The sequence below is a fragment of the Haliaeetus albicilla genome, chromosome 1 (genome assembly GCF_947461875.1).
Source record: "Haliaeetus albicilla chromosome 1, bHalAlb1.1, whole genome shotgun sequence".
Lineage (NCBI taxonomy): Eukaryota > Metazoa > Chordata > Aves > Accipitriformes > Accipitridae > Haliaeetus > Haliaeetus albicilla.
In genome coordinates, this window is record NC_091483.1 from 54,339,502 (window position 1) to 54,356,700 (window position 17,199).

The following is a 17,199-nucleotide window of genomic DNA, read 5'->3' on the forward strand; positions in this document are numbered from 1 at the left end:
CTTTTTGTAGCTTCTAAGGTTCCAGAAGTTTTTTTTCCCCCGAGTTGCTTGATGTCAATTTTATCCAAGTTTCACAGTGAAGCACTCTCTTACCCTTCCCACGACTGTCACAAAGGCACTCTCTCTCCCCCACCTACAGAACCAACTTGTGAGAAGTTGCTTGATGTCGATTTTATCTTCTCTCCCCTACCCAGACAAATGACTTGTGAGATTTCAGTAAAAAACGCATACTGTATTTTTTTTCTTGTCTTCTCTCTGTATCTCTTTATAAATTGATGCCCCACTCTAAAGGCTAGAGACCTTTGATTTGTGTATTTATATTACTGGCTTGGAATTTACTTACACAGCACTTGTTGGAACATGCAGAACTTAAAACTACTTTTGTATCTTCATGTGTACAGTTGCTGTTCTCTTCAAATGATGGAGCAGCACTGCAGAGCGTTTGCATGTGCACAGGAGGGTTTATCAAGCACAGCCCTTCCCTCAGTTTATGGCATGGGCAAAACACCCTTCTTTAATTCTTTCAACTCCCCACCCTGGATATTTCTTCTGCTGGTGAATTGTCAAAGAATATTTTCAAAGGAGTAGAGATGATCTGAAATGTCGGCTATGCCACCAAAAAAGGAAGCGGAGACTTGAATTTAGCTGGGAGTGCAACTCGTTCAGAGCATGCAGCTCTTGCTTTGAAAAGCTGTGTGATAACGTGCAACCTGTCAGGGTGGTCTAACACTTTCTCCCTGATCGTTTTGCACTGATCAAAATGTAAACAATAATTGAAATTAATTAAATGTTCAAGGAAGGGTGGGAGGGAAGGATATCCTGTAATTGAAGCAGAATGCCTAGAGAAAATGGTAAATATGCTTAGCCATTTTTACAGTCTGCAGTTCTTTTCTTTCTGTACTATCACACTAGATGCCCATGTGAAGATATTCATCTTTTGCCTTTGGGAATTAAATAATACTTGTGCAAGCTGTATATTACTTCTACATGCCATAAGCCCCCTGTGCCCCAGGAGTCAAAATTAGCTATAGAAGTGCTGCAGTTGTAGTTAAAAACTGTCAACACCCACCAGCGATAAGACTAATAGCAGGTAGCAAGAAAGATTATCAGTTTTCTTAAAACTGAACTTTGGAAATATCAATATATTTTTCCATAAACTTATCAAGAAGAAGAGCTGTAATTACAACTGCTGCCACACCTGAAGCAATGCTGTTCAATGGCAGTTTGCTGTCTTGCAAGCTTAGAAACAAAAAACATGCTTATATGAGAATGCAACTGCTAAGTACTTGTAAAGATTAGCAATCCAAAGGTTAGTTGCACTTCACTTCTGAGTCTCAGGCATTAGTGATATAAATTCCAGAAGATTTCAGCTATTTGAGGGTAACATATAATAGGAACAAAAATGTCCACAGTCTTACGAGCATTCTTTGTAGCACAGGGTGTCTATCGCTGTCAAGACTCTTTGGCAACTGTATTTTCACTTTGGAACTAAATTGAAATAATCCAGAAGAAATACACATCTACAGTACATGCCACATGTAGATGGAGAATCTTAGGGGTTAAATGTCACCCGTGTCTCCATTGGCAAAAGCCTGTCGCTGTAACTTGCCAAGGGTGCTGACTTCAGGGGCTGTACAAGGTCATCTGTGGAAAAATGCTACGTCAGTACGGCAAGTGCCATTACATCATTATTTCCCCATCTCTGGAAATTAAGGATAACTCGGGTTATATTAGGATGAAACTGCCTGATCCTCTTAATTCAAGATCAGAGACTTTTTTGTTTAATATACAGTATCTGGGACTAAGACGTAAGTAGGCTCAACCACCAACCCCTTTCTAGAAATGTGTTGTAAAACTGCTTCACGTGAATAAGGTGGCAGAGTTCCAGCTGCTGCGCAGCCTGCCCTGAGCTGGAGGTGCAGCTGAGGTGAGGGAAGCCTGCATGGCAGCAGGCTGCCTCTTACACCACTTGCTGGATACAGCCCCTCCGTAACTTTCCAAGTTTCCAGACTTGGTATCTGACTACTGTATCTCAAAACAGCAAGCCCAAGCACCAGCCCAGCATATACATACCTGGTTGCATGACCCTAGGAAGAGCAGGCTTGCTTGTGAACTGGACCTGTACTTTGGTTCAATAGGTTTCCTTTGAAAAACTTTGTCCTGGCACAATGGAAGATTAGAAGTTTGCCGTAATCTTTGCTTATTGCACTTTGCCACATACAGTGTAATGAGACAGGCTTTACCTAAGGATTGGGAATAGGCACCTTTGAAAATAACAAACACAAGCTTTTTTCATTTTAAGCATCTCAGTTGATGTGAGATTTTTTCATCCCAGTAGAATTGACCATCATCTCCATTTTGTTTCTCTCATCTGGAAACGAGTAGTTGCAGGCAGTGTGTGCTTTTTTTAAACCTCTGCTGTGTGCACATGCAGTCAGAGATGCAAACTCCGGCTTTAACGGCTGCTTTGGAGGTTCCTTTGGCAGCGACTGAAATCAGCTGCATCCCACCTCAGCAGCGAGAGCTGCAGGGCAGATGGGAAACCTGTGGTGGACAGTTGGCTATTTATTTCCCATGCTGCAGATGCAAGAATTTGCAGAGCCCTCCCTTAAACACTCGCTGTATTTCACGTTCTCCAGCTACAAAAGAACAAAAAATTGCATAGCACTGTGGCAACTTAAACCTTAACTAGTTAAGTGTTTCTTTCATGTTCTAAAATGCAAGGCAACCCCCAAACTTACCTCCATTTAAAAAGGAAAGAGCAGTATTATTTAAACTTTTTCTGTATTTTCTTCCTGAAAAGCCAGGCCTTGGCTGGCTAATACACCAACCAGCTCCTTCCCCAAAAGTACCACCATCTAGGTCATGGCCATGCGTAATGCCTCAGGACAGAAGCATTTATAAAGTCGTGTGTGACACGCTGCCCCACCAGTACAGCATCAAACCTGCTCTGTCATCTTGAACCTTGAGATCTTGCAATTCCCAGCCTGCAAATGGCTCCTCCAACCTACCTGAGAGCAGCTCGAACACTGCCACTGCAGGACTGAACTACAGGTGCAGTTGTATTTCTTCCACGTGAGCAAGCTGATGCAGCCAAAAAGCACTGAATAACCCTCCCCAAGCCCTTGGCTACAATTTCATAGCTTGAGCATCTCTAGAAACATCACATCATCTCCCCATTCCCCCACCCGATCACACACAGATTCTCCTCGGCCTCAGTGCTTTAACACACAGGCTTAATGCTCCTGCAAGCTGGTAAATAACTTGGCAGGACAGTATCGCGGAAGAGAGGAAGCCCGAGCTACAGCAAGCTGCTGAAAATGTGTTCCCATATGCCCAGCTGTGCTGCTAAACTCATTGCAGCTCACTGAGGAGGAAGAAGTTTGATGAAGGTGCAGTACACGAGCCTACTGAACTGCGCAGCTCACAGTCAGATAGACATGCCCCATGGTTCCCACTTTATCTCTTGGTATAAGAAGTAGAGAGACAGTTTCTTTTACTAAGAGATCAGTAACTTCCACTTCGGGTACAGGGTGGGGAAAGGAGGGGCAGGGAATGAATTATTGCTCACATGCATCAGCATCTCAAGCCTCAAAAGCCTAGCTTTCAGATCCCCACCCGCTGAATTCAGAGGGCATCACAAGTGACTGCAGCATCAGTCCGGATCTTCCCATGTTCTGCCCTCAGCACCTCCTGCACAGGGTGTCCCAGCCCAGGGGCCAGCGACCCAGCACATATTCTCCCAAAATGTTTTAGCTCTAGTAAGAAGGCTTGCTTCATCTTACCAACAACATACCTACCTCTTCAATTAAGACCCGCTACTTTAAGGAAAGTATGGGCAAAGGAAAGGCGTTAACAAAATCTGGAAGTTTTTGATGCAAACTCACCCTAAAGGGCAAAACACTTTTTTATTTTTATGTACATATATATATATATATATACACCCACACACACTCAAGATATTACCTGTATCTCAAGTATCCAGGTATTTTGAGACAGAACAGCACCACACACCTCTCCGATGACAATGCACTAGAAATACAAGACAGAACTATGATGAAAGCTGCTAAAATCCCAACCCCTGAACGAGCCAACAAGCAAGAGAGGTGGCCAGGGTGCGAGCGCTCTGAGACGCTGTGGAAGGACACCATTTGTGCTAGAGACAGCGCAGCAGGCACAGTGCTGCTAAAAATACATCAGTGGAGTCCTCCATCACCCTCAACAGGCTTCAGTTACATCCCGACTAGATGCTTTAAATTGTGAGAAATTCCAACAGGCACTTGACAACATTAAATCACTGTAACTAGTAGCAACTACTAAAGCACCTTTCAAAGCTTTTACTATAATTTCATGAGCTGTATAATTTCATAATAGATTTCCAAGGATAAGTCAATGTTTGTGCTTAAAAAAAAAAAAAAGACCACTATTCAAACTCACTCCTACCTGCCTAGCTAGCATTAGAGAACAGCCAAATACATTGCTGTGACTGGTCAGAAGCAGTGCTTAGCATCATGTATAAGTTTGTAATAGTAAAATATAGATGTGGAAGATGCAGAGATTTGTTCTGCAACTTCACACTTACCTCTACCAACAACACATTAAATAGCTTCATTTTTCTGTTGATACTAATTGTTTTCATATCAAAACAGCTGTAAGCAGCGCATATTAAGTTTGGATGGCTTCTACTAGAATATGGCCAATCAGTTTGGCTTTTTGGATTTTGAGCAAGAATTTTCAGCACCACAGTTCCTTTACCCAGGACACATCTGTATAAACATACTGTAGCCCAGCAGCTCCACTTTTGATTAATAGAACAAGCAGTTGTCCAGCAAACAGTTAAAAGTTTAGGCTCGTCCCTATTTTCAGTTCCCTGTTCCTGCCCTGTTTTAACATGACCTCTGCCACAAATCCCCTCCAAGCAGGAGTTGAAACATGCCAGGGACAGAGTGTGTGTTTCCAGGCTGTGGGAAAGAAGAGGCTGCAGCTTTTGGCTACAATGTTTGGTTCAAAAGGAAAACAAAACATAACAAAAACCCAAAGAAACCAAAAAACCGCAACACCAAACCAAGGCAGTGCCTCACCTAGTAATTACCGATGGTACTGCCAGCAGCACCCTTCCGTCAGGCCGAGACATGACCATTTAGACCTGGAGCCTGAAACTAGCCTGTTTTCATACCATTGTGCATGACAGGCATTGCGCTGCTGCAGTCTTAAGAGTTTGAGAAATGTGGCATTAAGGGGTTTTCGCGGCAGAGAAACCTAAGAGAAGGATTAGGGACTGCTCCGTTTGTGAGCTACAAATGGAATGGTCAAATTTGTAATGCTCCATATTACTTCAGCTTCAATAAAAGGCAGATTCATAGTATTAGAAACCACATTTTCTGTTTTACAAGACTGTCACTGAGTAGATCTTAGTGGGTTATTTAAGTCATTAGCTCAGAATCCAAATCATCACTGATCTTCAGCCGTCAACATTTTCAAAGTCTTTATAACACTAGCATTTATCAGTATCCAAAATAAATTTAGTAAAATTTCCTCACCTTAAGTACGTAATCACTAGGTAAACATTTGTGGCAGGAATTACACAAACCATCAAAAACAATACTGAAAATAACTCAAATGAAGACACTATGTTTTATTAATACTCTTCCAGATTACATTTCTATTCCTAGAAAGAAAAACCGGAACACATCTAAATCTAAGAATTCCATTATTGTTCAATCCTGGGAATGGAACATTGTTAAGTTGGACCATGTTATTACTTTCCATATACTTCAGTATTTCAAAATAATAAAAAAAAAGTCAAATAATACCACCTCCAGACATTGCATATTGAACATGGGGTAGGTTGTTAATCACCACACATCAATTTCCTGATAAAAATCCCTGATTAAGAAGTTTTCCCTCTAAATTCAGTTTATAAAATTCTCTGTTGGTGGCTCAGCCACTCAATGGTATAGGAACTGCTCCCAGGTTTCTTGTTGCTTAGATCCAACTTGGGCGCACCCTGGAACTGAAGTCCTTGGAGGTGGGAGCTAGCAGTTTCCTTCTTTACACCTTCTGTTGAGCAACATGGAACAAGACACAGTCTGCTTCAAGAAGCCTTAAGAACCAACTCTTGAAGAAACAGGAAAGGTGGCCATGTGTAACAGAGGAAGAAAAGAGGAAGCCTCGATACTTATGAGTAGATCCTCAAACCTCAGCTGAGCCAGGTCCCACAAGCAAGAAAACCACACTAGTCCCACCAAGGGAGCAGGCACCACAGAATAAACAAACCAGGCAATAAGCAGATCTCCACTGCAGAAGCTGTCCATAAATCTGTCAGTCCCATCAATCATTCGCTATAAAAAGTTCAGTGTCTCATCTTCAGTGCTTAACTATAATTCTGTACATTATATACAAAAATGCACAAGGATAGCTGCTTGATGCTTCCAATCCTTGTTCTTTTGCAGTGATGAAAATTTTTAAAAACCAGAGTCTGGACTTATAAATAGTGCAGAAAATGCAAATGCTAAGAAGACAATGCCTCCTATGATTGTCACTGAAAAGAAAACAGAAACCAAAAAGAAATTAGATACTGAAAGTTAAGTATCTCCCATGACACATTACAGATTTTATTTTTTTTTAAATGTCCGATTCCCAAATAACCTTACTTTAAAATTTATGCTGCAAACAGTGGACATTGTTTCTAGCTCAGTGTCAGGACGCCCATATGTCTAACCAATATGCCATCCCACTGTCTAACTCCATCTACAAGAATATATTCCGGTCCTTAGAAAGAAGCTTGGTTTTACTCTTACTACTTTACCTAGTATAAAACTGAGGTTGACACCTGCTGTTGAGTATTTGGCTGTATGGAGGAAAATAAAATACAATATTCTCATGCTGGAGCAAGCCATCAGTTAAGAGTGACGTACTAATTAGCATTTTTTGCACAGTTTAGGTAACTATATTGAAAGAGATAGTGTCACAAATATTAACTGCTTGCAATGGCCACAATCTGCTAGAGGCTGGGACAGTATTCCAGGAAAGCACCACTGTATATGTTCTCCTACTCTCCTCTGAACAAACTAATGGGCTAGATGGATCTCTGGTCTAATCTAATAAGGCTATTCCTGTGGCCAAAGATCCACAATGAGATTATTAGGAGCATATTAAATCATTGTTAGATTAGCATTTCATCACCAATTTCCTTGGCAAACAAACACAACAGAATGCATGTTTCACTTTTTGCAGTGAAGTTGGTTTTTTACAACCTCTGCAACTACAGAACAAATATTTATAGGAAGAAGCTTCACAGAATCCTTCCCAGGAGCAAGAAACCTCACTACATCACAGGACTGACAGTTGAAGCAAGCTGCAACCTAATCTAAGAAAAAAAAAAAAAAACAAACAAAACCCCAAAACCCAATGTAACCTTACTGGTCCTTCCCGTTACAGATAGCAGGTATGATAAAAAAAAAACCAAAACATTTCTGCCACACACAGAGTAGCTTTTAAAGCTTTTATATGGCTGGCATAACTTCTAAGTATGCAGTTCTCTTGCTCACTTGGAAGGTCTCCACTCAGAATTGCGACAGAATTTCCATTATTCACTGTCAAACAACACATACCCACTATTCAAAATACTGTATTTCCTTCCTCTGGTCTCCTACAAGCTAGCTAACAGTGAAGCAAAATGTGTTTCACCTGTGTCCATCTTTAAACAGCTACAATACCCATTTTGATTCCTTAAATTGGAGTCAGTAAACAGTTAAGTTCAATTAAGGCCAGACCCCTTACAAGCACACTCAGACTCTGCCTGGCAGGAGGAATGAGCTGCGTAAGGGGGAGCTGACTATGCAAGGGGGCGGAAGGGGGTAGGGGCGACGATGGAAGACACAGACAAAAAACAAACAAACAAACAAAACTTTTTGGGTTTTCCAAAAGTTTTGAGAAACACTGTTCCCAAGCATGTAGTTATTTAGACCACAAACATTACCAGCATTAATGCATTTTTTTGATTGGAGTGAGTCTTCACTTACCAGTCCTAACAGAAATTTTTTGTGCTATCATTCTCCCTCCGATAACTGCTAAACCAGTGCATAGGCAATGTCCCACTGTTCCTCCTACTGCCACACCATAGGGGTCCTGAGGAAAAAACACAGAAGGGAAACATCAGCACAACTGAAAACCCACGAGTCCTACAACTACCTCCTGCCACAGAGGAGCAATGCCTTGATTCCCTGGGTGCACACTGTCAAGCATGGAGGATACTCTCCGGTGTTTGCTCTGCTATCCATCACTGCCTTAAAGACCAGTAACAGTGTACATCAGCTAGCAAGACAGACAAATCTAAACCTAACTAATATAGGAGCACGTGGCATGTTTCAACCAAGAAGCATCTTCGAGTCGTTAAATATAGATCCAGAAATCGCTCTGCTGTACTTAAACAATTAAGCAACCTCTAGAGGGAAGGTGGCAGCTGTTGAGAAACACAATATGCATCAGCTGGAAGAATACCAACCTAATTATAAAGAAAGAGAAAAATAAATCCATGAACTGCAAATGAAAGCTTTCAGCAGCTAAAACATTCCGACTCCTTTGTCCAGCTTCCCATGCTTGTGCTCTACACTCTGCCCTCTCCTGATCATCCAAAGAGGGAAGTATGAAAGAATTTAAGTCCGGAGGATAATAAACTGTTCTCAAAGTTTATTGTCAATGACAGCTTTCAAACACTGTGTAACAAGCAGCTACTCAATATGTGAACAACTCTACTATGTAAAGAGGTTTCTCAGATCTACTTACAATTTACACAGATAAGGGCAGCATATGTATTGAACACCTCATAAAACAGAAGACTTCAGCATTAAAACCAGAAAACAATCTTTTAATGACCAATAACGAAGGCAAGGTAGGAGCATGACTTTCTGCTGTACAAAGATGAATGAGGGAAAGTGGAGTTGAGTCCCTTGCACATCTCTATGTGAGACTTTTAGCTCCAAGAGGAAAAAAAAGCTGCTGCTGTCACATGAGGAATGCATGAAATCTCTAACAGGCAAACAGCAAAACTGTCTAAGAAATTATACGGTATGAAGACAACACCGACTAGCTAAAAGTACCAAAACTACAAGCCAGCGAGAAAAGGTGGCAAGCACCAAGCAGAGGACAGGTGGGAAACCACCAAGAAGTGCAGGTCAGAAGCAGGGTTGTGCCAGCAGAACACACTTGCCTCCAGGATCAGGACCCAAAGTTCCCAGAAATCCCTGTTTCCCTGTGGTCAGCAGTTACCTGTACAGCTCCCACTGGCAGAGGGTGGATCTCACCCCCCACCCCATTCCCTAGAACTGTCCCTGGAAGGCAACAAGTTACAATGGCTTCCCTCAGCATAGTGTCTCCAGGAGCAGAAGTGCTCAGATGCAGCAGGTGAGGCAAAGCCAGTCTAGTAGGACATGGCGGAGTTTCCTTTTCTGTTTCCTTAAACAGATGAAAAATTCTTATACACAGTAAACTATTAAGGTGTGAAATCAAGTTCTTAAGGACTGTTGTCAGGACTAGGTTCACGCAGAAAGACTTAACTGATTCTGCTGGTGTATGCACCGAGACTGCCAAATGATCACTCTTTTTTTCCTCCAAAGGAGCCCTATTTGTTTGTTATGACAGGATGGACACTAGTTTCTTAATGAACAGTCACATAGTATTTTGTTTTCTTTTCATTGAAGAATGTATGGTCACAGCCAACTTACCACACTGCTCAAATCTCCATATAAAGATAATTTCTTTCCTCATAAGCATTTCTGTAATGCTTCCGCTATGTATCTTAGTACTTCACAGACACAGATTTATCTGAATGTATTATGAAACAAAGGGGTCTAAAACAATCCCACAGATAAAATGAAAAAAGATACAGATCATAATCATTCACTGATTTGGTAAGCCAAGATGAAGGTATCTTCAACTCATTTTTTGTAGTATTTGTTTTTGTAGCACTTATACAAATACTTCATATGCTAAAGGCACAACATCCCAGAGTCTTTAGTTGCAATGCTGAGCACTTCACAAACCAGACCAGTATCTGATGGACACTTCCTAATGGGACACTCAGAAAACACAAACCAGAAGTCAACAACAAAGAAGGGCTTCAGCAACTTGCCTAGCATCATATAAAAACTTGGGAAAAGGCAGTTAACGGTTCCTCATTTTCCAAGATGGCGTGTAACTGCCTGAACAATGAGATCATCCTGCTGTTCCCTGCCTTCTTAGCTCTAAGCACCTTCCTTACACTGTAATAGAGACAAGAGATTCCTACAGATTACAGTCTCTTTCATTACACAGCCCTGATTTATTCCTAGGGAAGGTCTGAAAGTGCACTGAAAGAAGCATGAGTCCTACGGAAAAAATGTAAATTATCTCAATGCATGAAAGAGCACAGGCAAGCTACTTATGTTTATTACAAGGTGGACTATAAGTTTTAATTTTCCTTTAAATATAATACAGTTATACACATTCCAATCATCATGCTGAATATCATTTCATTTAGAGTATTACTTACTGCACAGCAGTTTAGAGTTTATTTTAGTTCTATACACTGTACCATATTCACTTCTGATTTTTAAAAGGAGGTAACTTTTTAACAGCTTTAAGTTTGCTGGGATGAAGGTCTCTCTTTAAAGCTACTGTGTTAAAACTGTATGACTGCACAGATCAAAGAAACATCTGTTCTGTAACATCGCTCAGCACTGTAACAAAAAACAATTGTATTCAGCTGCATGATATAAAACAACTATTTTCAGAAATGCCTGTGCAGTCCCAATCATGTAACAATAGTTTTAATACTACACAGAGCCTCAGTGCATTTATCTTCAGGTCTCAGCACAGCTGTAACACTAAGTAAGGCACAGCAAGGCAGCAGGTACAAATCTGATACCTCCTGCAAGAGTATTTTGTCTCTCCCACTTCTCTACAGGCAACCCAAAGTGGGCAAAAGAACAGCGAGCATTCTGCAACACTCACCTCTCTGGCAGCCAAGACTATGGTTGTTAATTGGGAACGATCACCCCATTCTGCTAAAAATGTTAAAGTAAAAGCTTGAACAAAGATTGGAGAAATAAAGTGTAGCCACTTCTTCTGAGGTATAGTGGTGCCTGGCCCTGATTCCACATCTCCTGGCCCATTTAACAGTTTAGTTCTCTGAAGCTGTGGAGGACAAGGGAAAAACAAAACAAAACAAAACAAAACAAAACAAACAACTGTAAGATTAGAAATGTCATCTAAACAACCCAAATGAAATACTTACACAGTAAAGCTAGCCATTTAGTATCTGGAATTTTATTAGCCTGTGACTGCTGCATTATCAGTGTATTACTTATATTAAATACCATTTTAAAAAACTAGCTACATACATGCACACACATATGTGAGTGTACATATACACACACATATATATACGCACACTTGTAATCACCTCTAACCTCCAGTTATTGTCCATCTTGTACTGCCTGCACTTAGACAGCAGTTTCAGTAGGAATGACACCTGATTTTTAACCACAGATTTCCTACTATTTTTAAAGCAGGGATCCCCCTCTTCCCAAGTGGTGGCTGTCTTATTAGGATTTGATTAAATAAATAAATTAAAAAGAAATAAGATTAATACTCTGCACTATTCCTTAGAAGTGGACCAGTGTATTTAGAAAGTTATTATAACAGAGACTTTTGATGCAACATTACAAACCTCAGCATTAATCTGCCTGGCCATAAGAAGAAATAAAAGTAGAGGCAAGAGTAAACTGTTAATGTCCTCTTTGCTAGTAATGCATTTTAAAAAAAAAAAAAAAACCAACAACAAAACCCAAACAAACAAAAAAACCCCACACTCTATGGCCAAAGCTTCTTTTCTCCTGAGAAGCCAGGCTTGCCACAGAACTGGAATCACCTGTTGAAACAGCCTCCAGGGGCCACTTCTGTCCCATTTACCACACGTTTTCTGTGTCATATTATCAATCACAGACACAACTGAACACCCCAAACAGGACAGTGCCATTCTGCAGCTTCATGGCTCTATTTCATCAGCCACAATTCACAGAAAGTTGATGACTTACTTCCTCATCTTTTTTTTTAATTTCTGCTTGAACTTCCTCCAGCTCTTCCTGACCCTCATCTGGACTCATTTTCAAGCCTTCCCGAAGCATTCGGATGCCAAAAATTGCAAACAGTGCCGTTGATACATAGTATGTGTACACACGAGGAATAACTGTGGTGGCATAGCCAAACAAAACTGAAAAGAAAACAAATGCGTCATTTAAAAAAATAAGCATGAGGATCAGAATTGTTTTTCCCACATCTAAGAAATGCTTGCTAGCAAAGTCTGCAATTCAAATACCCACCAGTAGATAAATATTGTGTCTTTTATTAGTTTTATATAATTTTCTTTTTTTTTTTTTCAGGATAACAACACTCTAGAAACTCCAACCATTACTGGTCATGCCAGCAACTGAAGTCCATTAACACGCAGACAAGGCATACCAGGCAAAGTTGATGTGCTGCTATTCCCAAGAGCCAGTCCAAGCAACATTATCTTTCCCATCAAGGACTATGCAAGTCCTGCCTTTCTCCAAGCATGCCATGAAAACTATCATCTATAATCATGTTAGATTAGTCACAGTGTATACCAGTTAATTCCATTTTTATATATGACTACATGTTGGATAGCATCTCTTTCCAATAATTTTATTTATCAGATAAAGTTATAATGAGATTTTCTACAAGTTAAATCTACCAGACATACCCACAAATCATCCAGCTGCGTGGATCCACGTCTGTCTTCTTTTGCCAAGTGCAAATACCTGCACGCTGCTATTCCCTTCTCTCCCACACTCCCCACAAATACACAACATAACAACTTTGATCTTCCTTTAATTTAAAAGCATTGATCCCACTCAAAGACCAAAAAGCTACCTCCACAGTGCATCTACTTTTATGGGTATCGAAGGTGATCAAACTAAGCCAAAACTAGTTCTCAAATAAGAAGAAATATGTATCCAGGACAAAGTACTTCTTCACAAAGTAACACTAGTTAGCATTTTTGGACAAAAAAGGCCTGTATAAATGAAAGGAAATTAAAACTCCACACCTAACATTCAAGGCTGCTTGGACCATGCGCTCACAACTGTCTCTGTTGATTTACTCCACATGCAATTAGCTAAAAGAAAGGATACTACCATGTGTGTTTTCTTGAACACTTTCTTAGTTGAAAAATGCACTTGGAAGTTATTACATAATCTGGAAATTGATCTGGACTGCCACTACTAAAAGTAAGACTATGAGACCAAAATTAATCAGGCTGTACTATCAGCAAACACAGCACATACACGCATGAATAACAGTATTGGTTGCACAGCTAATTAAACCAGAAGGAGTTAAACTAAACTTCTTTTTAAAGACTGAAAATACTAAAGCAAAGCAATGCAAGAAAAAAATACAAAAAGATATTTAATAATTTTTTTTAGCATTACTTGCATATACAACCATAGACATAATGAAATAATCAGAATGCTAAGGCAGCTTATTTTGTCAGGCACAGCTTGAAAAAACACCCCAAGTAGTGATTACTTGGAGCTATTAAGTTTAAGTGAGCGTGTTTTCATGAAATCAAGGTGGGCAAACCCCCAGGAATTTCCAGACATAGCTTGTATAAAACAAGGGCAGTGGAGAGAGGGGAGACGGGTGGAAAAAAAAAAAAGGCTCCTTTCTGAAAAGGAAGAAATAGTTGGGAACCTCTAAACTGGGGGATAAAACATAAAAGAAAGCTTTTATGAAACAGCATCAAGAAGATGTGAAGAAAGACTTAGTATAGAAAAAGAAAGAGCCGTAACAGGCAGGAGAAAAGAGATCGCAAGATTTAAAGAATAGCGCATCACCTATGGTACTAAACAACATTAAATGAAGCAAGCAGTGCAGAAGTGGAAGAAGAGTCAAAGACTGTTAGATTAAGTGAGTAATAGAAGAAACTCATACAGTGCTGTCATTACACACAGTGCAAATGGAAACTGCTCTAAGACTGCAATAATAATTGCAGCAGTATATATAGCAACAGCTACACACCCAAAAACCTTTCATAGAAACACTTGCTGAGAACCCTGAAGCCAGTTAATCGGCTGTCTCCAGTGTATAGAAACCAACGAACACTATTTCAATTATTTCTGAAATGGGCATAGTTAGAAATGAGCACGCATACAACAAAATTCATGCTGCATCTGATACACCTGAAGGCTGCTCCATTTTACGATCACAGCTACGTAAGCACCCACAGCTACAGGTTCAAATGCCACCTGACACCTCGCTTCCCACCCAGCTCTTGGCTTTGTCAGTACCACCCATCCCAAAAGATCGTGGCAGAACGTCATCTTCCACTTATGCAGCTCCCAGCACAAATCCAAACAGCTACACATATGGGGATACAAGTCAGACGAGGGAAATTTGTCATCATATTAAGAATCTTTTGCCTTAGGAGGAAAAACAGAAGTCACTCCCACATTCCCTTTAGGCACTGTAATTAAACAGGAGCTAAATATAAAAAGGAAACCAGTGGCCCAAAAATCAAGGAAGTGCTTAGGCTCCCAATTCCATTCCTCTTCCTTAAATTCATATTGAGGTCTAAGGAGCACAAACACCTCATTAGAGGTAAGAGCCTAAATATTCAATCTGAGCCATGGTCCCCAGGAAAATCTTCACACTCTCCTCAAAACAGAAGACTGCACATACCTACTACCTTCATTTTAATTTCAATTAAGATTTATTGATAAATACGTACCCAGCACGTTTTAAGTGATGAAGCAAAAAGAAATGAGTGCTAACCTGATAAACACGTCATCAGTCCCAAGGCAAGCATAGCACCAGCCAGTACAGTCAAACGGTTGTACCGCATTGCCATGATGGCTGCAATGAAGAAGGTCTTATCCCCCAGTTCTGATACGATGATGACCGATATAGCAGCCACAAATGCATGAATAAAGCCCAAATTAGTCTTGTCAGCTGACTCTTCATTGACAATGTGAACTGGAGCAACTGGCGAGGACCCCTTCTGTAAGAGCCGGGGGAAAAAAAAAACAACAAAAACCCCACTAGTTAATTAGGCTTGAATAGCTAGTTTGCAGACGTACTGAGCCTTGTGTTTCTCCTGTCATACCATACTGCATAGTGTGACATTTTAAGTATACACCTCTCACGCAGCATTAATGATCATTAACTAGTTACTGGCTGCCACCTACCTCAAATCACTAGTTAGGCACTTGGCAAGATCAGATCATGCACCGATTATTAAAGCAGTACTTCACTGCACACACTATTACCAGAACATGAGAACCACTATTACAACAGAATATGGGGAAAGCTGCTTTAGTTCAGCTCTAATATCGCTGTCTTTACAATCCCTGGCTATTTATTTTATGACCTTGACCAAAAAACCAATTTTCTGATATAAAGAACTAAACTCTTCAAACCAAAATTGGGTGACTAAGATAGATTAGGAGAAATACAAAGTCCTTTCAAAACCTGTCATAATCACTTTCTTCCCTTGCAAAATCTTTGCATCTCAGACGCATTAACAATTTGTGCATGTTTTCATCAGCTTTTTGTGTTTTTTGCACATACCCTATGTTTTTTGAAAACTAGCTTTAAGACTTTCCAGTGGTCAAACTGGACCAGCACACTCCAGATCTCACCTACTCAAGTGAAGTTGTTGACTTTTACAGAGATTAAGATATCTACAATCAAAAGCAAGACCCAAAAGAAGGAAGACGATGTTCACATACTTGACCAGAAACGGCTAAGAAAACTTGTTTCAGCACATCTACCAGCAGAGACAGATTGCAACGTGTTCTAACATCGTGGCTTCCCAGCATTCCACTTCTAGCAGTGCTGCAAGGTTTTGGTTTTGAAATTTGAAAGTTTCCATGCTCTATATGATACACGGTGATTTCGCAGAGCTCCTTCACCTTTAGCAGTGCTGTAAATTTTGGGTTTTGCCATTTAAAACTTGGTATGCTCTACATGCTACGTCAAACCATACGTTAGTAATTTCTTCACCCCTCTGTATGATCCCCCGGCACTAGAATCCCCTAACCAACACCACCGTTTAAATAGTTTTAACGCAAAGAAATTAAGCATCGAGGAAAAACTGGCGGGTTTCGAGTCGCAACAGAGCCTGCCTTCATCTGCTTCTGTGAGGAAGAAGACCTGGAGAGGTCGGTTCCTCCCCTCAGCAGGCAAGCAAGCAGGGCACAAAAATGTTTATGTGGTGGAAAAAAAAGGACATTAGCCCATTTTTCACGTCGGACCCAAATTCCCCTCTTTTAGCAGAAAAAGGGAAAGCCGCAGGGCCACTGTAAGCCCTGCGGCTTTCCCTTTTTCTGCTAAAAGAGGGGAATTTGGGAGTCCGACAGCCTCCGAAAGGCGAGGCGTCCTGCAGGCCGGCCTGAGGGAAGGGAGGTTCGCGCAGGCAGCCGGCGCGGCCCCCCGTCCCCGCCTCACCTCAGCCCTCGGTTCGGCTCCCTGCGCCGCCACCGCCGCCGCCGGCGGCGGCGGTTCCTTCTTCCTGCCGGGTTCTTCCTCCGGGGCGGCTCGCAGCCCCGGCGGGGCCGCCAGCAACAACGAGACAGCGAACAGCAGCGCGGCGGCCCACGGGAGCGGCGGCGGGGATGGCGGCGGCGGCGGCGAGCCCATGGCGGCCGAGCGCGGCGGTGAGGGGAAAGGGAGGGCGGGGGGTGGGGGGGGAGCAGCACGGCACGAGGCCCCTCTTAAAGGCGCCGCGTCACCGCGCGGCCCCGCAACCGTCCCCCAAGCGCTTCCTGCAAACGGCCCGGCCCGACGGGGGCGGGGCCGCGCTCACGCCGATTGGCTGCGGCGGCCGCTGAGGGACGCCCAGCCCCGCCCTCCGCTCCGCTCCGCCGGAACGGGCTGTAGCGGGGAGGGGGGTCCCGCTGCGAGTGCCGGTGCTGCCGGCCGCCCTCGGGATGAGACCCCGGGCGTTGTGTTTCTGCCCCTTTTTCCGGCTCCCGGCGTCCGGAGGGGACGGGCAGGGCGGCCGTGCGGCTTTCCCGGGGGAGCGGGCGAGCCGGAGCCCGTCCCTCCTCCGTTCGGGGTCACCTACGGGCAGGGAAAGGGCGCTGAGGGACGGAAAGAAAAACGGCTGCGTAAGAAAGGAAAAAAAAAAAAAAAAAAAAA

At 42.1% G+C, this 17,199-nt stretch overlaps 1 protein-coding gene across 1 annotated transcript; it reads right to left on the reverse strand.

The window, feature by feature from the left end:
• Positions 1-5,615: 5,615 nt before the first annotated feature.
• TMEM165 (transmembrane protein 165) lies at positions 5,616-16,751 on the reverse strand. The gene is made up of 6 exons (XM_069790045.1): positions 16,507-16,751; positions 14,833-15,058; positions 12,078-12,253; positions 10,993-11,175; positions 8,025-8,130; positions 5,616-6,541 (listed from the first exon to the last, which is right to left on the reverse strand). Exons 1-6 carry the CDS (start codon positions 16,696-16,698, stop codon positions 6,465-6,467), a joined length of 960 nt encoding a protein of 319 aa, XP_069646146.1. The 5' UTR covers positions 16,699-16,751; the 3' UTR covers positions 5,616-6,464.
• Between the last annotated feature and the right edge of the window lie 448 nt (positions 16,752-17,199).